The sequence below is a fragment of the Ricinus communis genome, chromosome 1, assembly GCF_019578655.1.
Source record: "Ricinus communis isolate WT05 ecotype wild-type chromosome 1, ASM1957865v1, whole genome shotgun sequence".
Taxonomy (NCBI): Eukaryota; Viridiplantae; Streptophyta; class Magnoliopsida; order Malpighiales; family Euphorbiaceae; genus Ricinus; species Ricinus communis.
The window spans coordinates 34,838,122-34,859,610 of NC_063256.1; the positions used below are offsets into that span (position 1 = coordinate 34,838,122).

A 21,489-nucleotide genomic window follows, 5' to 3' on the forward strand; every position below is an offset into this window, starting at 1 on the left:
AAGAATTATTTTTTATTTTATTTTATTTTAAATTGCATGAGTCCCATATACATCGAAAATATTTAAAAAATTATATTATTAAATTTAATATGATTTTAGAGTTTGTAGAAGTCGAATCACAGACTCTAAAATTATATGTTCTCTCCTTTATATTAAGAATTTTATTCGATATGATTTAAATTAATTTATATTAAAAATATATAAAAAAAGAGTTTTATATCCGCTCTCAGCTTAATCGATACTGTTAAAAATAGAAGGATTGATAATGTTATGTAACTTATGCCATTTATATTATCGGCCCAGGTTTTGAAAAGGGCAGTCCGGAAAGGTGCAGTTACAGGGGGCCACCTTATCTAAAAGCAGAAGTTCTGTTCTGTCAGCTGTTTCTTCGGTTGTCTTCTCTCTGCTTCTCCACTCGGACGTAAGCCACAAACAACAGAACTGGCAAAGGGAAAGGCTAAAGTAGCTATAAAAAGAATCCAATGTCTATGTCTACCTTCCAGTTTCCAACCCTTTTAATCCCATCAAGAAAGTACAAATTTGTGCATGTTCCTCCTCATCATCTTGATCACGATCAAACTTGTAGTTCAAAAAGACGGTCGTTTCACCTTCGGCATACAAAATATTCAGGTCACTCTACAAGAACATTCCAATGCCAGGCTCAAAACCAAAAGCAGGAAGTTTATCAAGTTGAAAGGCTCTTTTCTAACCTTAACCAAGCTACTCTCAAGAGAGAACCTGGTATGTTCTTTTACTTCTGCAAAATTTTGTAAAAGGAAGTGTTTTTCTTTTTTTATTTTTTTCTTGGATACATTTGTAAATTCTTATAGGAATTTGAACCCTGATATTCTCCTGCAATATGATCAATATAATGAGCTCTACCGTAGGTGTACTGGGTCAATGGCATTTCATCAGTATACTTGTGTTTTCTGCAAAACCTCACCAAGTTTTCTTTTTAACCAGGAAGTTTATCTAGTGCAATCTTTCTGGTCGCTGGTACAACGGTATGCATTTTAGTTATATTGATTAACTCGTTCATTCATTATATTATGATTTGTAATAGTGTCTGATTAACTGAATCTGTAGGTAGGTGCTGGGATACTAGCAATTCCTGCAGTGACTCAAGAATCTGGATTTTTGGCCTCTGCTATGGCCTGCATTTTTTGTTGGATATATATGGTAAAATTGTCATCTTCTTTAAGTTCAGCTTAGTGGTTCATGGTAATTCTTAACAAATTCATACATCTTGATTTTATATTCTCGTTTAAATTGGACCATTTCTAGCCAATCATATACTGGTCCACTGCAGTTGCACTAGAAGGACAGAAGACACTCCATAGCAAGTCAAGTGTTGAAGCTGGATTAGTGACTGGGGAGGGGTTAGGAAGCCTACAGCCAAGTTGAAAAGAAAAGAAAAAGAAAAGGAAAAACAATCATGGCCTAAAGAATGAATAATAAACAGTCAAGATGCCTGTGGTATAAGAACTAACCATAGACAAAACCGAGTCAAGTCATTCATTACAACTCTGATTTTGCAGAGTAAAATGAGCTTTCCAATTCTAAGAATTCTGTGAAGCTCTTTGCATATTCTTTATAATCTTGCTACTACTACCTTAAGTTGACCCTTTAAACAATTCTGCAGGTTGCTACTGGGCTGCTTGTTGCTGAAGTAAATATCAATACGATGTGTGAATTGGGTTCCGGTGGAGTTTCATTGGTAATTCTTTAAGACGAAATGATATGAACTTCTGTGGATTTTGTATTTCTTTGAGGAATATCTTTGTTGGTACTATGTGAAATTTAATCCAGGGGGCCAAGCTAGCTTTTGTCATTATACATATACCTGTGAAGAAGGATGACATATATTTTATATGTAAATGCAAAAACTTTTTTAGGGGATCAAAGCTAAAGTTGTGAATAAGTTAAAAAGAAAAAAAAAATCAGCTTCATCATTGTATGTATTATTGAAATTTCTGAATAGAACTACTAGTTCTACCCTTGCTATATATCTTCTGGCAAAATCAGATGTGAACATTATTCAATCTTAACCATCTTGAGGTTTTATTTAATATAATATAGGATGTGCTGATGCTCGGTTACCAATGATGTCAAAATGTATGCAAGTGCTCTCTTTTTCGTTCTTTTGTTTGAAAACTCATTGGTTAACTGTCAAATGCAGTGCATCCTGACATAGAATTGTCTTCTAATGCAGCAAACTTTAAAATTGTTATATTTGCATAATATTTTTTCTGGAATGTTATGTTGTCTCTGATATATTCTGGTTTCCCGATGATTGATGTTAGGTGTCAATGGCCAGGAGAACTCTTGGGACGATTGGAGTTCAAATTGCATGGTAGGTTGATAAGTCTTTAGCAATCTTATGCCTTTCAATGATTATTTATGTTATGAGACAGTATCCTGAGCATTGACAAGGTCAAAGTTTCATGTGTTAGGAACATATTTATAATCAAAAGAAAGGTTTAAAAAACCTTTTTATGCTTTTGAATTAATTTTCTAAGATATCTGCTACTATTGATTAATTTCCAAGGTCTGACTAGCAATTTGAACAAGATGGATTATGGAGACAATCAAACATTCACCTGCATAGTCTCATACTGTCTAATATAAAGATTATTTGATGTGGAAAATCCTTGGTATTGCATGATTCTTTGTGCATTGTTTCTTGAACTATGACAATCATTTTCTGTGTACTTGTCTTGCAGCTGGTCATATATTTTTATCCATTACGCCCTTCTAGTTGCCTATGTTGCTCGTTCTTCAGATATTGTGACAAACTTTCTCGGCATTCCATTGTATGAACCACAGTTTTCTCTAATTTTATGTGCTCAAGTGTTGAATCCAAATTCTTGCATCTGCATTTTCAGAGGTTCCAGTAGCCCTTATGGATCTCATTTTTGGGAACATTTTCTACATCTATGATGGAAAAATGTTTGCAGATGGGAAAGTGCAACTTTATTTTCTTTGGTTTTGGGAGGCATATGCTACTTTGGAAGGTTGGTGTTACATTCTTATATCATCTGTTTGAATACTTAAAAGCACTGGTTGGTTGTAGTCTTTTAGGTGTGTTTTAGTGATGTTATTGTAGTTACATATGCCCTGTCTGAAATATGAATACTTAAAAGCACTCGTTTCTTAGGCCAAAGTCTTATATCCAAAGAATACAAAGAAATAGTAGTGCAAGGCTTTGAGCTTTTTAGTGAAGGCGATGTTCAATATATATGTCCTCTTTCAGTTCAATCAGTAAAATGAAAACCATGAAGTTATCCCGAATACTCATGTCTTGAATCTTGATATGTTTTCTTAAGGATCTTCAAAATAAATTTTAATGTCGCTTCTTTTAAGTTTCACAGTTTGCACTTTTTTCTTTCTCAAAAATTGAAGGAAGTACAATTGACTTCACACGTGCCTTGACTTGCAGTCAGCGCTTCATTGGTGCTGTTAATGGAATTCTAGTAATTGGAATCATTACTTCATTCGCAGCTCTTGTGGTATTTTTCTCCCTTGAAAATTACTTTTAAGTTTAATATTTGTGTTATCCAAGCTGCAATACCAATTCTACTCATCTGACTCAAATTCATGATGCTCTTCTTTTAGAACTTTTTTTGTTAGGATAGCCAATTAGCCTTACTAGATTTGAATAAGAATCGTCTCAAGTCTATTGAATCACATAGTTTGCATTGATTAGAGGAGGACTTAGAATATTCAATTGGAACTTGTTTCATATATCCTAAGACACATTTTAAATTTAGTGCAACATAGTTCTTGTACCAGCTTGGCAGAATTATGCATTAATTGTTGGACATAAAATGTTGGTTCAAAGTGCACTGCACCTCTAAAATTGGTTGAGAATCTTACATGTGCTAGACTTGCAAAAGTCCTTGCAGACTGAACTTTCCTAAGTAGTTGCAAAGCCATATTCTGCAATAGAGAAGGTGTAGGGATCTATAGAAGACTGCTAATGAGGATCTCAATCTTTAATGTGAACTCACATTATAGGGTATGCTTGTTCTGTTGGTTGTAAGAACAAGTCTTCTCATGCATGGTCTGATGTAACTAGAAAGCTTGATTTTGAGTTGACATTTCTTCTTTATGTGGAAATTTGAGAAAACAGAAATGGCAATTAGGCAATGGATAGCAGCATCTTTTCCATTTCCTATTATGACATTAAGTTGTTGACTACTTGCATGCATATAAGTATATTGAAATATATGGTTTGTTGGCAAGTTAAGGTTCTTTACATTTTAAATTAAACAGACAATAAAAATTTCTTTCTTAGGCAGTTGCCAGTGGAGATCTACAGTTAGATGCTCTTTTGAAAGCCAACTTTGAAGCTGTTCCTATGAGCATACCAATTATTGCACTTTCATTTGTTTATCAGGTAACATCACAAACCTTCCTCTATCAAAAAGTAAAAAAAGAAGCTACCATCACAATCCTGTAGTAATTCAATGTGGAAGTAGTTGTAACATCCTATATCTGCTTTCTTCAGAATGTAGTGCCTGTTCTTTGCACAAATCTTGAAGGAAACATCTCAAAAGTAAGGTGACATATCTTATCATCACATTTTCTTTTCCTCATTATTGAGCTTATTTGCAGTTTGACTTGATAAATCTTCTCATTAAAGCTCTTCCTATATAGGACCCTTTTGGCATGATGCTTAATACAGATTGCAAAGCATGTCAAAGATGACATGCTTGACAGTAATGATCATCTGACTGGTGGACACTCTCACACTAATATACTTAGCCTGGAAAAGGAAATTTTCTATTTGAATAATATATTACAAACACGTAGGAATAAGGGCCAGTTATTTAAATAGCTGAACTTTTAGGTTTCTTACTTTCTAGAAGTTCTTATAATTCTTGAAGTTGGGGTTTTCTTAATTTAGGGTTTATGAAAAAACTATATACCATTTTAAGGTGAAAGAATTGGCTAAATTTCCACTTTAGAGTGTCTGAAAACAAATTCCGAATTTATGGTGGATTTTACTGAGGGAGAGGGCTGAGGACACTGACTGAAGCTGTCCACCAGATTAACCAAGGGATAAGTAATTTTTTTCAGTTTTATACAGTAAAAGACCCATCATATTTTGGTTTAATAATTCATGAACATGTGATTTGCTTATTTATATAACTTAAATTTCATGTTCTTATACTATTCTTGTTCCTACTGTTTTCTTTTTTCTTGTTGGAAACCACATTTGCTATAATAAATAATAATTCATCAGCTTCTCTATCTGTAGGACTGCGATTGTTCTAGGCACAGCTATACCCTTGGGTTTGTTTCTTGTATGGAATGGTGTTATTTTAGGATCAATCACAAGTAATGAGATAACTGATAAGATCATTGATCCACTGCAACAGTTGAGATCTACCAATGGAGTCGTCAGAGTAAGTTTTGTATATATTTCTTTAGGTAATTGAAAGGAAAAAATATAATGGTTTGTTTTATATTTTTCTCTTCTGATTCTGCAGCCAATAATTGAGGTCTTCTCACTTCTTGCCATTGCAACATCTTATATTGGATTTGTTTTGGGGCTGGCTGACTTTCTTGCTGACTGTGAGTGGTTAACATAATCACTGTATGCTTCTTCCTATATTTTCTTTTTTCACTTTGAGGATACTTGACCTTATCATTTACTCAATGATAATCCCATTGCTTGATTTAGCTGCACAATCATGAGAGTTAGTCCTTGTAGACTATCATGCATGCACGATCCATACTAGATCTGACCAACTGTCCGTCTTACCTCCTCTAGGTTCTCGACAGTCCGTCTTTGTTTTAGTAGTCTTTCAGTGGCATGTTCTTTTTATATTTCCTCTGGAACTTATCATACATTCTCAAAGCATGTATGCATTTGCAATTGATCACAGTATTGTTAGACCCTGAGAATTTCAATCGGATACGAGCTAATAGTTGCTTAAGGCTTGTTCACTCATGCGAATGAGCATATTAAGTGTCTTCTGAATGTATTCGTTTAATTGTATCAGCAAGAAGACACTTACTCTTTTTTCCTTTTGGTACTCAGTGTTGAAACTTCCAGCTAGTCAGAGTAATCCTTTGCCATACCTCTTGACTTTGTTTCCACCATTAGCACTGGCTTTATTGGACCCTGAAATATTCTTCAAAGCCTTGGATTTTGCAGGAACATATGGAGGTATTTTAATTATTTTCTCTGACATAAGTTTTCTCCAAGGTTCACAATTAAAGTTAAGGAGGAATTATTAATTTAAGCTTGATCTGTGCAAAGGGTCTGAGTTGTTCTTTTCTATCTGTTAGTTCTGGTGCTGTTTGGCATTCTTCCTGCTGCAATGGCTTGGTCAGATAGGTACTCAAGTTCATCACCATCAATAAAACTACCAGAGCTAGTTCCTGGAGGAAGAATTACCCTTTCTTTTGTAATTGGAGGTGCAGGATACATCATTTTTTCTGAAATATTGGACAATTTTGGACGTTCATGATTGTTAAGAATACAAATGATACCATATCATGCCCTGTCCTGAAGATGGAATGTATCTAAAACTCGTATAGTTAATAGACATGGAATTTCTTTTTTTGCACATAAATAGATCTCGAATTGTATTAAGATTCTCTTATGTTTAAGTTACTATTGATATCAAAACCAATGGTTGAAATTTATTAATTTTAATAAATAACTATTTATTTTTTAAATTTTAAATTTTAACTTTTAATAAAATTTTAACCATTCAATTCAAATTAAAGATGAAGATTACAAACATAATCTATGCGAGAATACTTATGTAATTTATATTTAGAGTATCCATGTAAGACATAATAATTAAAGAAAAAAATGAACAAAGGATTACTTTTAACAATTCTTTCCTATTCTTTAGTGAACTTGTCATTTTCTACTCTCTTTCACATAATGACCAACATTGTTTAAAGCACAATTTAAAGCTGAATGATTGAAATAAAATAAATTAATATTCTTAAAATCGGACCGGTAAATGAATAGATTAAGATGTCATTTATCAATTCAACCGGTTGGATCAATAGTCAAATGGAAATTAATTATAGTTTATTTATCTTTTAGAAATGAGTGCATTGCATTACCACTATAACCGAATAAACTAACAAACACCAATTGAAAGACAATTATGATAGATGGGGCTTAAAATGGAGAGATGCAATTGCAGAACAGAATGGAGCTTGGAGGGACTTTGTAATTATCCATCCATATCCTATCGGTTTCTGCTCTTTGGAATTCTATGTATCTGGCCGCTGCTCTACCACCTCTTTCGGAAAATGAAGAACTGGCATTAGGGTGGTATTTCATAAGGAAAATAAACTAAGAGATGCTTGAAGGTTCCCTATGCACCTCCACTCCTCAGGTCCACTCTCTGTAACTCCATAGTTCTATCAGTGAAGCATAGAAGTGATGGAGCCTCCTGCATCATCTAGTTTGCGCATTGGCACTGTACTATCTAATATAACCAATCAACTTTGTTACTCAACTGTAATTCTTAATCGTTTTCTTCTTCACAAAGCCATGAGCATGTTCGTAGTTCTGTATCATAATGGTAACTCAGAACACAGTAGTCGATGAACAATATTTCAATATTAAGTTCAGAAAAGAGAACAAATGATTAATTTAGATATAAAAGTGAACCACTATCAATCATGGTTATTCACATGAACCATAATAATCACAGGTTTTGGAGCAAAGCAAACAGACTGCCCAACATGACACTTGGAATATGTTTAATGCAGAAAAGAAAGGGCTGAAATGCTATAGTATACTTGCCATGTACCAATTACAGCATAACTCAGCTCGACTATGTCTTAGTTCCAATCTAGTTGGAATCAATTGTATGAATTATTTCAGCATAAGACACAACATCAAATATAAAAGCTTGCTGTTTCTCATCCATAACAAGTGTTAAGACTGCACCTTCTCATTAATAGTATGTGTGTGACTTCCCTGAAAGCTTTGTGTTTGACAAATACTATCCTGATAAACTAAAATGCTTCCATCTGAGGACAACATCCAGCAATAAAGCCCCACGACATTCACTTGTAATTGTATATTCATTTCTTCCAAAAATATGGATAATCAGTTAGCAATATACATTAAATGGCACAGTATACAATTTTAAGTAGTTATATACAATGTCATTCAGTGGTTACCAAGGTTCAGAAGATCGTCCTTCCTCATTGGAACCATCTACAGTCCAAAATCCTCCGTGCTCACCATGGCTTGCAATCTCACAACTCGCATGCAGATCATTATCAAAATCGTAAACAAAACCTGAATCTTCAGACTCAAACACGTTCTCAAAACCATCATCATAATCATCATCGATATCGTCAAATTCATCACTGGCATCATCAGAATCTCTAATGTCATTGGTGTTCATCACAATACCATTTCTTCTTTCTCTTCTCATTGTCTTTGACTGGCTAACTAGCCTCATCAACTGATCCTTCATAGCTGAAATTTCATCTTTCTTCAAAAGCACACCCTTGTCATCAAATCCTTCAACCAATAACACAGAATTTCTAAGACCTTTTACACTAACATAGAATAACTCGGGGTGCCTAATAATCATTCCCCTCAATTTGTTGGAAAATCCAAATTCCTTCCTGAAATGTGTCAAATGGTCCAATAAAGTTCTCTTTTCTACTGTCATTCCCAGGATCTCTCTTACCACGGCACAGGCTCTCTTTTCTGCTTCAACAGACTCTCTAGCAAATTCTTCTGAAGATGTCTTATAAGGACACACATCCGGAAGTTCTTCAAACTTGATCAAAAAATCCTGGTGACGTCTCTTTAAATTAAGCCCCTTTCGAAGTCTCAGGTGCTTAAATTTCAAAGGTCTATCTACTATCAGATCAAGTGAAGCATCAGCACGAGGTAAAGGAATAGCCAACTGTGCATCCCATGTTACAAGCTCAACTGCACGGCCATAAGAGGTGTCAACAGTCTTAAATTTTTCAGGGTGGTCATTGCAGAGGCGCGACCGAAAATTAGGGGGTAGGCCAAGATCTGGGGCAAGGTGAACCAACTTTGATAAGAGGAGCCGGTGATGTGAAGAGAGCATCAAAAGCTTTTGAAGCTTGGTGGCCAAGTTGTTAGCAATGGCTGATTGCAGTTCAAGTTCCTGAGCAGCCAGTGCTGCTGCAGACTGGGTTAGACGAACACATAGTTGAGAATATGGCTTTGTAGCATTGAATGGCAAATGTGGTATCGGGATTGTGAAGAGTTCAAAAATGGAAGGATATCGAAGGATCATGGAGCGAATGGAACGGCGATCAGGAAGCGAAAGGTAGGAGCGACATTTGGAAAGGATATGAAGAGGAATATAGTGTTTTGGTTTGGAAAGGAGCAAAGTCTTGAGCTTCTGAACAAAGCGTATCTTGTTTTGCCTCACAACATGCTTGTCAAGTTTAGCATCACGAACAATTTTGGTAGAATAACAAGAGATAGAAAGAGAAACATGTCTGGATTTCTTACTATTTAATAAATAAATTCTGGGTGCAGATGGGAGAAAGCTGGACTTACTGAGGAAACAATTGTTTTGTGGCAGTGACAGTGACAGCAGCTGCATCATTTAAGTTTGGAGCTGAAATCTTCTTCAAATTGCTCCCATTATATGATATGGTATGATAATATGATATGCTGCTGCAACACCACACCACCACAGAAATCAAATTGAAGACCCAGAAGACAGTGAACACAAGTAAAAACCTTGGAATTTTAAAAGAAAATCTTCTTCTTCTTTGTCTTCAGTCTAATATCAAAGACACTTAAAGATTCTACATTGTTGTAACAATACTCAAAGCAATTACACATGAAAAAGGAAAAAACTAACAGAAAACACAAAACAAAAGCATAGATTTTTAAGTGAAGTTCATACACTGGTCAGAAATGGTAGACCCAGTCGCCGTTAACTGTCACTCGCCGCGGTGGTGGATTGACATAAAGGGTTCATAGAGAAGCAGAGGAGAAACGGATTTGCAGGTTTTAAGGTTTATCTAGGACCTCTAAGCGACGTCGTTGTTTTCAATTTTGTGAGAGTGGCACTTTTGAATGAAATAAAATTATAGACGGAGGAAGGGCTCTAAAGAATCCAGCAGAACCCAACTGTAATAATTTGAGTTTGGTTACGATTTTACACTAACTCAAACGGCATTCGAATTTAATAATTATGAATTAGAATAGAATTTGAGTTTAGTTCGTGTTTGACTAAAATAAAATAATTAAAATAAAAAAAATATCCTTTACGAGCTTAAATACAAGTCTATTAATGAGTTAGCTTACAAATAAGTTCATAGATTTGTAAACGAGCTAATTCACGAGCTAACGAGCCAAATATTGACAGATTTGGACTTGGTTTGTTAATATTAATAAACTCCTATTAACAAGTTCAAACAAGCTTTTACTGAATCAAGCTCCAAATAGCTTAAACGAGGGCTCGCAGTCAATCCACTTCTCTAATTATTAAGTCACAAGGCAAGAAATTATCTTAAATTATCTTTTAATAATTACAGAATACCGTAATGGGATTTCATTCTCTAGAGGTTAGTGTGGGCTTCCCTTCGATGAAATGAGACAGAAAGAGCGATTTTATTCCTCTTATTGGTGGTCTAGACAAGATGGCTGTGATCGGCATACAGTAGCAAGTGAATTAAAGGTCCGAATACTACTTGATGTCTCCTGGTAACAGCGACTGGTTTGTTACCCCTTGAAAAAGAGCTTAAAGGAAGTAGGAATGCTAGGCGAAGAAGGTGGCTCCATATGGAATGAACTGGGTTTCGTCTCGCTTAACTCATCGAATAGTAATTATTCTAAAATGAAAATCTACTCGATCAGTATCGTGAAAAATTCGTATAATAATTAACTCTTAGAAGAGGCTTAATTCGTTTACAATCCTAAATACGGAATCAATTTGCCCCTTGAACTTGTTTCAAAGGATCAAATAGATCCAATTTTATTTTCTCAACAATTAGGCCCACAACTCTAATTTTAGGGCTAAATAAATTTAAATCTTAACCATATTCAATTACATGTGTTTATAAAAGAGCGTGAATTGAGTGTTTATTAATAAAAATAATTTTATTGATGTTAACTAGTTTATTAATGTGTTAAATGAAGATAGTAGAGTGGCGATGGTGACATATAAATACAAAACAAAGTGGCCGTGGTAGTAGTATTATGAGAGAAAAATAATTAATCAAAAAATAAATAAAAAATATGAAAATATTTTATTATTTAAAAAGCAAAAAAAATACAAAATAAATATTTTAATATTATTTTAATTTATCAATCACAAGTAAGATACACGCTTATAAATGAGCTAAAAATTGGATTGATTTAGTCTTTAAATAGAAGTTGTAGGTTTAATTGTTAGAAAAAATAAATTTGAACTAATTTGAACCAACAAGACAAATTTAAGGGGTATTTGACCCTTTTTTGTCCAATAAATTATTATGTGTCTGTATTAAGGGCTTCAGGAATTGTTTCAAATAATTCATTTTGGAAGAAATTAATTTACCTGAATTCTTTTTTTCTTTATTTTAAGTCATCATAACTTTATAATAACTTTTTGGTAATCTTTTAAAATGAGAAAATCAAATTCCAACACCTACATAAATTTTAAGAAGATGAATTGAATTTTTATATTTTTAAACTTCCCAATCCCAAAAGAAATAAAAGCACTATGAGTTGAGTAGTGTTCAAAAAAAGTGTACTGAATAAATAATTGATAATGGGATACTTTAGTAAAATAGATTTGTTATTAATTATAGATAATTAAACTACATTAATAATTGTAAATTGATAGAAATATTCTTAATGTTTGGAAGCAAAACACTTAATTTACAACAATTTCTTTTCATATTCAATCATTTAATTCCTTGCATTTTTCATGTAAGAATTAATGACTTGTATTTGCAAATTAATTTAGCTTCACAAATGTATTATCAACTATGAAGATTTTGATATATCACAAATAAATAAAAAATTTCTCTCCTTTTGTGAATATTCGTATTCAGTAAAGATAAAATTCTAAAGTTCTAATGTCTCGATCTAATGCCAAAATTAACGAAAGAATTAGTCATTTTATATATAATATAATTAAGACTGGTGTTTCAATTTTAATTCTAATAGATCAAATATGATAATATTAAGGTCTCAATCTAATATAATCTCCTAATATTTATTAAAAAAATTTAGCACCAAGTCCTCGATCTTTCCCTCCTTTTAATACTTAGTTTTAATATATGTATTAGTTAATTGTATAGTTCTACACATTAAAGAATTAATTAATAGTTTCTTTATTTTCTCTTCAACAATAAAATATTAATTAATTAAGAACACTCTGAAAATCTTATCACACGTTGATATAAAGAGAAATATTATTTAATTAATTAGATTAAATTGAATCGAGCAAAACACTCTGAAAAATTTATATGACGATCATATTAAAAATTATTATTATTTAATTAATTAGATTAAATTGAGCTAAGCGAGAACACTCTGAAATCCTTATCTCACAATCACATGAAAATTATTATTTCTTAATTAAGTTAAATTGAGTGGGGTAAGGACACTCCAAAACTCTTATCTCTTGATCCTTAAATTAAATTGAGTCTAGCAAGGACAATTTAAAATTCTTATCTCATGATTATATAATAATAAATATTCCTTAATTATATTAAATTGATTCGAGCTTTGAAACCTTTATCTCATGATTATATGAAAAATTATTATTACTTATTTAATTAGATTAAATTAAATCAAAAGAGAACACTCTGATATCCTTCTCTCACGATCGCGTGAAAAATGAATATTTCTTACTTAATTAGATTAAACTGAGTCGAGCAATGGTACTCTAAAATCTTTATCTCATGATCACATAAAAATGAATATTTCTAACTTAATTAGATTAAATTGAGACTAGCAAGAACACTCTAAACCTTTATCTCATGTTGACATGTAAAAAAATTAAACCTTTATATTTAATTAGATTAAATTGAGACAAGCAAAGCTACTGCAAAAGTACTTTTATGAAACTTTCATATAAAGAATAATTGTAACTAATCAGTTCTAATTGGGCTCTACTGTTTTGGAAAATTTCAAAACCCTAATCACACCTTTATATTTAAAATAATTAGGGATAAGTACAAAAAAATACTTTGTGATTACACCATTTGACAACTTCGAGTATGTGGTTTATTAAGAGAAAGAGAGTATGTTGTTACAGATCATGACACAAAAAGGTATCTCATTGTTGAAAAGTCTCGATTTGTAGGGATTCAACTACCTTCATATCGATCCGCTATCATTATCAAGTTGTTCGTGTTTGATGATATGATTTTGGAACTTTACAAATTCTAATTTCATTATTTGACCGTTAAATCGTAGTTTGAGAAGTCATTGATCCAATGAGATTGATTTAATTTAAAAAATAATATTTTGAGTTACTAAACTCTAAATCTATATTATTAAGCACATAAAATATAATAATGACAATTAATCGGAGTGAAGCTAGTTATATTTTTATAAATCGAGACTTTTTTAACGGTGAGATATAATTTTTTATCACGACATATAACTACGTTGTCCCTTAGAATTAAGAAGGGGGATTGAATTGGTGACTTCAAACTGCGGAAGTAAGTAATTTTGAATAAAACACAAGAATTTAAGAAAGATTAAGGATGATTGAAGAGAGTAAGGGTTAGAGAAGCTGGCATGAAAGGTTTATAGTGATTCAGGAACAATCCTCCCTACATCCACTCTTTAATATCACACTTGAGTATTTCACTGTAATTTTTAAGATTACAATCTTTGGGTTTTATAAGTTCACTCAATAACTTAGTGTTTTCAAGGCTAACACAAAACCTCTTTCCTTAGTGAACCAATCTCTAGTATTAATGTTACTCAACAACCAATTTCTTGTGTTTTTAATAACTAGACTCATACAACAATCCTTTACACTTTTAGTTGAACAAAAAGTTTCAACTTAATACACTTTACAAATAAAAAAATTGAGTGTAGAAAGTTGAGAAATGGATTTGCAAGAGTTTTAATATACCTAAATCACACACTTACTTATTGAGTCTTTATGAGGGGTATTTATACTCATACCAACCTCTTAGAGACGTTACAATGGGTCCAAAACTTATTAAATGCAAGATTGATGACTTGGCAAAAAATTACCTAAAGTCTTGAAAGGAGCCCCCATGCTTTTTAGAAAGAGATGTTGGGGTTCCAACGGTTCTAGACACATGGCTCTGACGGGGTGACTGCTATCTCAACTGTTACTGATATAGCATTAATTGCGAAAACTACCCTGGCACTACAATAGCTCCCTTGTGCTGGCCTTATCCGTGCTCAGAAGCGTCCTCATACTTCTCATCAAGCTATCGTTTGTCATTTTCAGTCTCAGGCTCCAATATGAAGCCCTCATGCATATGAAGCACCTTCACGCTTCTTGAAGCTCTGACACTTTGACCGCCAGGCGTCCTGATGTAATTGGCAAGATTTAAGATGGAAATTTTAATGTTTTGTATAATGTTGGTCATATGAAAAGTACCCCCACAGTCTGGAAGCGCCCTCGCGCTTTTTGGGTCTTTATACAAGACTTCCTTGAGGATGCTCTTACTTTAATATGTTCCTTTGATTTGCTGTCATATAGACACGCGGATAGAAGGTTAGTAATATTCAATTTGAATGTTGAGCTCAAAATATAGATCAATTGCCCTTTAGGTTAACAAACTACATACCTCCTTTTATCTAAAAAAATCATATACTCTAAGTTATTAAATAGTAAAACTACACGGTACTTTTTTATAGTTATTTCAAATAATTATTCCATACTTAAATTAGCTTAAATTGATTCGAGCAATACCATTAAAAAGTTCTTACCACAGTTTATATGAAAAATAATTTTCATACTTAAAATTAGATTAAATTAAGTCGAGTAAGGTATTTCAAAATTCTTATCACATATTTACATGAAAAATAATTATTCCATATTTAATTAAATTAAATTAAATCATTTCAAAATCCATATCACATGTTTACATGAGAAATATTTTTTTTTATATTTAATTAGATTAAATTGAGTTAATTATACATTTAAATAAAAAATAATTATTTTATTTTTAATTAAATTAAGTTAAGTCGAGCAAGGTGACTCCAAATCTTTTGTCACATGTTTACATAAAAAAAATTATTCTATCTTAATAAGATAAAACTGAATCGAGCAAAGTTACTCCAAAATTCTAATTACATATTTATATAAAAATAATTATTTACATATTTTCTCCTACGTTAGTATGGTCATTACATCCAATTCCTAATATATTGGCATTGCACTAGGTCAAGCCTTAAGATTGTAAAATCCCAATCTAACAAGTAATGTCAACAAGCATCCTTATCAGATCCCCCTGCCCATATTTTAATTAATCGAATTAATAGATCATCATTAATAAATAATCTCAACAAATGGCAATTATAGATGCCATTCGTTTAAAGTGAATATATAAAATTATTTAACCAATATTTATATTTACAATATAAATTCAATTACTAAATACATTCATTAAAATTAACAAAAACATTTAATCCGTATTTTAGAGTTAAAACATCATATTAATTAATATAAATTTAACTAAAAATGAATAGTGCTCATTAAATAATAAAATTATATTTGTATCACATTTAATGTGGAGCAATTTAAGTTGCTTAGGTGTTTTTCATAAATAATTCACTCCAGTTCTTTGATTCTTCTTTATAAATTTAATTTTTTTGATTTTTTAAAATTTTTAGGTGGACTAAATTCGATTTTAAATAAAAGAGAATTTTATTTAACCAAACTAATCAAAATATTTATTTTATTAATAAATTTATTTTTTAAAAATAGATAATATTGATTATATTTGTTTAGTTATTTTCATATTCAGTTTGATTTGGTTTATATTTATAAAAAAATTTAATTATCTAGTTTCATTTATTCAATTTTAGATTTTTTAGTTTGATTACAATTTTAATAATATTATTATTTGTTGGCTTCAATTTTAAACCACACAAACAAAAATGCTAACCCTTGAAGCACTTTGTAATACATTATTGTTTTAAAAGAATAAGTCATCTACCATTTTTACTATATAAAAAAAGTGAAAAATTCAGGAAGTGTTTTTTATTATTTTTGTTTTATATTTTTTTATTCACTTTTTCAAATAATATAACAAAATATATTTAGTATAATTGTTTTTATTTTGTCTTCTTAAAACTTCTTACATAGTATTTAAGAACAGAATCTATTTTTAATATATTACTAAATATTGGCTTTATAACCTTTTTTTTTTTCTTTTCACATTCTCTTATGTTTATTAACTTTTTTCTTCCCACATTTTATCTTTTTATTATTTTCTCATTACATTTTCATGTAGAATTAAATAAAAAAAATTATTTTAAAGAAATAAAAACTAGAAAACACTAAATACTTTTTTAATTTTTGTAAACAAAGATTGCAAATTAATTTCACTTAATAAAGAAAAACTTTTACTTCTCTTTTCACATTTCTTTCTTATTTTTCTAGCTTTATTTTATGTAATCATTTCTTCTTCTTTTTTTTTTTTTTTTCTCCTTTGATGACATATGTAATCATTTTTCAAACTAGTCAAAATGGAACTAATTATGCATCTGTGCATAATACAGTGAAATTCTATTTCCTGTTATTCCTCTATGCATTTTGTCACTTCTTCCATTACTACTTGTAGAGCTCCTGCTAAAACTTGTGCTACTTCTTGCGGTCACTGAAGAAGAAGTTAAGGAAAAAGATCTGCTCGTCAATTGGTGTCCTACTACTTCCATGTCTCCACTAAGCATTTCCTGCTGCTCTATATATGATTTCACTGCAGAAAAATCTTCCATTACATGGCTTGATTGTCTATCTGCTATGCATTCCAGTGCACAAACCACCTACAGCAATGGAAACAGACATGTAACAAATGATACTGTTACAGATATAAAACTATTCTTGAAACCCGATTGCACTTCTCCCCGTAACAAGCCCGATAAGCATTTTCGAGCGAATATGTATAATACATATATATGTATATATATATATATATATATACTCTTAGGCCTTGTTTGGTATAAATAGTCTACTTTTCAGAGAGAATACTTCTCAGAAAGTTGAATTCGCAGGAATAAAAAATTATAGTGTTTGGTATGTAATTTGACTTTCTAAGAAATAGAAATTTCATTGTCTTGTCATATATTTTAAGAAAGTAATATCCATTACAAATTATTGTTTGCTTTTTTTTTTTTTTTAAATATTTAAGTGATGATATATTAGTCAATTGAGTTCTACTTACCTAGCCACCCTAAGTAAGTTAAGTAAGTTCTTGTCATGGTGCAATCTAAACACAATTATTTCTGCTTTCTAAGAAGTGCTACTTCCTCTCCTTACTTTACTTACCCCATACCAAACGAATCCTTAGATTCAGCTTTTGGCAGGGGTGTGTTAAAGATATAAAACTAAATCAGGTTTAAGCTTTTTGGTGACATAGATCTTTTGACAGATACAACTGGAGAAGATGTAAGAAACCATTTTCCAGGAGATATAATTTTTAGGCTTGCAGAATAACAAATAGGATTTAAAACCTTGGCTAACTGTTTGTAGTTGGTGCACTGTGAAAACAAATTATAGTCACCTTGTCTATTGTTAATCTTTTATCCGGAATTTTGTGAAGACAATTCTGTATTAGTCTGCCCATCCAATAAATTTGTTCTCCATCATGGGAGTTGGCAATTCTAGGATCAATTATCTCAAGAAGTCTCCTTTCTTTCAGAAGTGGTCTTGCCTGTACAAAAAGTAACCAATTATGAGACTCGGACAAATGATGATCTAGCTTGTCTAGCCAGAAGCTATTTAGTGATGCCATTTGCCTGCAATTCCATGATAAAATGTTCTATCTTTTGCCCTTTTTGGGAAAGGGAAATGTATGGTGTTTTGATTCCTTACATACCCATCCCACAAGACTTTTCCCCTCTGGCATCTTGTCTGTAACCATCTGGCCACTGATCAACTCTAGCAGAACAACACCAAATGCATAAACATCTGAAGCAGTTGAAAGTTGCCAGTTTCCTGCATATTCTGGTGCTAAGTAATCCAAAGTTTCAAGAATCTTGCCCCCTGATGGAAACCCAAAATCTCCAAGCTGAAAATGCATTTAAGGCTCAAGTTAAAAGTAAGTTTGGCACGTATGTGCAATACAAATTTGACAATGTAAACAAAAATCAGTTGCCAAGTCATTACCAGTGGTTCAAACTCATGGGTTAGCACAATGCTACTTGCTGTAACATTTTTGTGAACTATGTTGTTTTTGTGTAGATAGTCTAATCCTCTTGCAGCACCCAATGCTACTTTCATCCTCTCCGCCCATGTCAAAGGTAAAGGGCAATGTTCTGCATCAGGGCACAGCTTGTTAGACCTCTTGAATTTTTGCTAGATTCAAGAACTGGATTGTTTGATAATGAAGTTGTAAAACCAACTGCTTACTTGATAAGTGTTGTTTCAGTGAACCATTGCAGGCATACTCATATACAAGTAGCTTCAGACTTCCTGTTGCATATGATCCTAAGAGCATGAGTACGTTTTTATGTCTGAGCAGATTGATTTCTGAACTGAAATTCATTTCTTTTTGAGGAGTTGCAGTTTTCTGTTGCTTTACGACTATTTTCAGATTTCTACTTTTCAGGTGACCTCTGAAAGCAGATCCAAATCCACCTTCATATAAATAATTCTTTGGCGAAAATCCATCTGTAGCAGCATGGAGTTCTGCATATGTGAAGTCCATTTGGCATCCATTACTCGGTCGTCTATTCTTGCAAAGTGCACACATTGAATTTTGAAGTACCTCTTCAGCTTGCCATTCTTCTCTTGCTTTCTCAGAGCCATGTGTTATTTCTTGAACCTGTCTTTCTTGGTCTGCTTCAGCTACGCCTGTCATTAAACTCAACTCAACTGAATATGCCACTAAACTTGGAGGTAAAAACAGAAAAAATTTCTGCAAATTAAACCGGAAAATTAACAATTACTTGGACGAATTTCAATGCTGAAAAGATCGTCAGGAGTTCCTGGCACCATGTCGTCATAAGTTATTAAGCTGCTGAGATTTTCTTGCTTTAAAGGTGTGTATTTTGGCATTGGTTTTGGACCTCTCAATTGCTTAATCATGTTATTTCGCTTCATTCTTGATATACCACATGAAAGTTTCGCCAGGAAATATTTCCTGTCTCTCTTCATCTGCCTGTTCAAGTGAGAACTGAGATCAGTATCATAATTATTGCAATCAGCATTCCTCTCTCTCTCTATAGATATATATTACTTGATAAAAAAATCATTTCTTTTGTAAAATTTCTTTTTGGGACAAAAGTTTGCCTGACCTGTCAAGAATCACCCATGTTGCCTTCAAATTTTCTGCTGCTTTTAAAGCAACTACCTTTGGTGAAGGTCCTGTTGCCACCTCTATCTTAAATACAACCTGGGATTTCATGCAAAAGAAAACATCTTATTAAGCTTAAATGGAAACTGCACAATTCATAAACTCAATCTTCCTGATAAGTTCATGGTCTTGCACTTCAGAAATTCACTAGAACATCTACCCTGAGGTTGTAAAACAAATGATTTTTAAAATCAAAGATGAATTATAACTAGATTGCATTTTGTCATCTATGCTATCAAATATTCCATATCAGGAAAAAGAAAGCCTATAGACAGTATATTTCCAAATCCATTGAAGCGGCTCAGGAATTCTGTCAACAGACGTTTCTCGTCTTTCTGAACAAATATGAGTTCTTATTACAATAAGAAAACTTTATGGCAGTGGTCCTTATTTAGGTTATGATATCTATCAGTTTCAAATACAGGCTGCATTAGTAGCTATATTCATAAGTACCTTCTGCATCTCATACAGCTTGGAAACCTGTACGAGTTCTGCATTCTTCCCATACTCTTCCTTCTTCCTCGCAGCTTCTCTATTGACAATTTTCTCATTCGTTCCGAACATGGAATTTGAATCCACTTTGCTTTTATATCCCACTGAAAAGAAAGCAGGAAGAAAGAAAAAACACCAGACTATTAAGCAAATAGATGAAAACACCTGCACATGACATATCATTTCAAGCTAATTGATAGTTTACTAGCTATTTTGCTCCTGTCAGCAAGTAAAATAAACATATAGACATGCTTACATAGCTTCCTGCTTCCTGCATAAGGTGACTTACAAGGGTTATCAACCTGATGAAGAACTGCAAGAAAGGTAAGCATATCGCCAGGCTTAAGTGACAAGCCTTGGAATGCCCACCTCAAAGCACTTGAACAAACTTCTCTTGATGCATCCTGAATCACCACCACCCTTTGAGATTCCATTGAACTCAAATCGCATGTAAACTTTTTTCTATCTTACAGGCGGATAGAACAGTTATTAATTTTACTAGTTCTCTTGAAAATACTATGCCCTTTTGAGAGACAATGAGAAATGATGGCGGTGATGAATCCGGGAAAACATCTAATTCAGAAGTTGATTCAGTGCGCATATTCGGATATCCATTAAAAGGGAATTTTTAGTTATATAGATTTGTAAAGAAGAGGATTGGCAGTAAGGCAATAAGGTGGCAATTTCTTTGATTTTGTTAATTCCAAAGTTAAAAGCATCTTCAAACCAATGCAATGTCCTGTACGTTAGTGGGACAAGAAGACAAATGTACTAGGAATGTTCTGATAAAAACAGAGTTATCGTCCCTTGGAGAATCATGAATCTTTTACAAACTCTTGTGGCATTTAGTAGTTACAGCCATGAGAGAGAGTTTCCCTGTAAAAACTTTGGTTTCATGTGTTCTTGTTTTGTTAACTATTGCCAAAGTGCCTCTGTCAATGAAATTGACTGCTACCATTTTCTGATGTTAATTAAGATGGTTGGATATAATATCAAACAAAGGAAAGCAACATCCGGCTTCATCATTTATTCTTTTTTTTTTTTTAATTTATTTTTCCCTTTAATCTATGTTCAAGAAATGTTTTATGTTAGAATTGTCTTTGATTCAGCTGATGAGAGGAACTGGTAGCTGTTTATGTCAGTCAATAATATTTATTTAAGTTTTTGATAAGCTCTTTATCAGCTGCTAATAGTCGAAATGGAGCTTGAAACTATTGTTGGATGACAACTTATTTGGTGTTTTGTACGTTAGCTAGATTTATTTTTTATATTTTGATAAAAGTGACTTTTATAAAAATATAATTGAGATATTCAAGAGCGCATAGATGAAATGATATAGGTCTTTTCAAATTTTAGATATGCAATTGCATTAAAATTTTTGATGGAGTGATTTGCAACCTCTAAGAGTCCTACATCACTCATAAAAAAATAGACTAAGCATATTGTTGTTCTTAAACTTAATTGCCAAATAATTAATTTTAGTACATAGGTCTT

The 21,489-nt window shown here is 32.3% G+C and overlaps 4 protein-coding genes across 5 annotated transcripts; 1 reads left to right on the forward strand and 3 right to left on the reverse strand.

Moving 5' to 3' along the window:
• The first annotated feature begins 292 nt into the window (after nucleotides 1-292).
• LOC8268774 (tyrosine-specific transport system) lies at nucleotides 293-6,617 on the forward strand. The gene is made up of 14 exons (XM_002523169.4): nucleotides 293-741; nucleotides 964-1,004; nucleotides 1,087-1,179; nucleotides 1,643-1,717; nucleotides 2,304-2,353; nucleotides 2,724-2,813; nucleotides 2,958-3,014; nucleotides 3,440-3,509; nucleotides 4,298-4,399; nucleotides 4,511-4,563; nucleotides 5,264-5,411; nucleotides 5,496-5,580; nucleotides 6,050-6,178; nucleotides 6,301-6,617. The coding sequence occupies exons 1-14, from the start codon at nucleotides 483-485 to the stop codon at nucleotides 6,480-6,482; spliced, it is 1,434 nt and encodes a 477-aa protein (XP_002523215.1). The 5' UTR covers nucleotides 293-482; the 3' UTR covers nucleotides 6,483-6,617.
• A 1,434-nt stretch (nucleotides 6,618-8,051) lies between these two features.
• On the reverse strand, nucleotides 8,052-10,149 carry LOC8268773 (protein WHAT'S THIS FACTOR 1 homolog, chloroplastic). Of its 2 annotated transcripts, none has more exons than XM_002523168.3 (2): nucleotides 9,900-10,149; nucleotides 8,052-9,661 (listed from the first exon to the last, which is right to left on the reverse strand). In XM_002523168.3, the coding sequence occupies exon 2, from the start codon at nucleotides 9,591-9,593 to the stop codon at nucleotides 8,166-8,168; it is 1,428 nt and encodes a 475-aa protein (XP_002523214.2). In that variant the 5' UTR covers nucleotides 9,594-9,661; nucleotides 9,900-10,149; the 3' UTR covers nucleotides 8,052-8,165. The 2 variants fall into 2 exon arrangements, with proteins under 2 accessions (XP_002523214.2, XP_015577276.2); XM_015721790.2 differs by having other exon boundaries at nucleotides 8,052-9,664.
• Nucleotides 10,150-16,394: 6,245 nt separating this feature from the next.
• Nucleotides 16,395-18,457, reverse strand: LOC125368663 (probable serine/threonine-protein kinase PBL23). Its single transcript, XM_048370007.1, has 4 exons — nucleotides 18,315-18,457; nucleotides 18,025-18,216; nucleotides 17,710-17,859; nucleotides 16,395-16,972 (listed from the first exon to the last, which is right to left on the reverse strand). The coding sequence occupies exons 1-4, from the start codon at nucleotides 18,426-18,428 to the stop codon at nucleotides 16,682-16,684; spliced, it is 747 nt and encodes a 248-aa protein (XP_048225964.1). The 5' UTR covers nucleotides 18,429-18,457; the 3' UTR covers nucleotides 16,395-16,681.
• Nucleotides 18,458-18,483: 26 nt separating this feature from the next.
• On the reverse strand, nucleotides 18,484-21,232 carry LOC112535501. The gene is made up of 5 exons (XM_048373613.1): nucleotides 20,285-21,232; nucleotides 19,957-20,099; nucleotides 19,445-19,542; nucleotides 19,097-19,308; nucleotides 18,484-19,001 (listed from the first exon to the last, which is right to left on the reverse strand). Exons 1-5 carry the CDS (start codon nucleotides 20,427-20,429, stop codon nucleotides 18,484-18,486), a joined length of 1,116 nt encoding a protein of 371 aa, XP_048229570.1. The 5' UTR covers nucleotides 20,430-21,232.
• Between the last annotated feature and the right edge of the window lie 257 nt (nucleotides 21,233-21,489).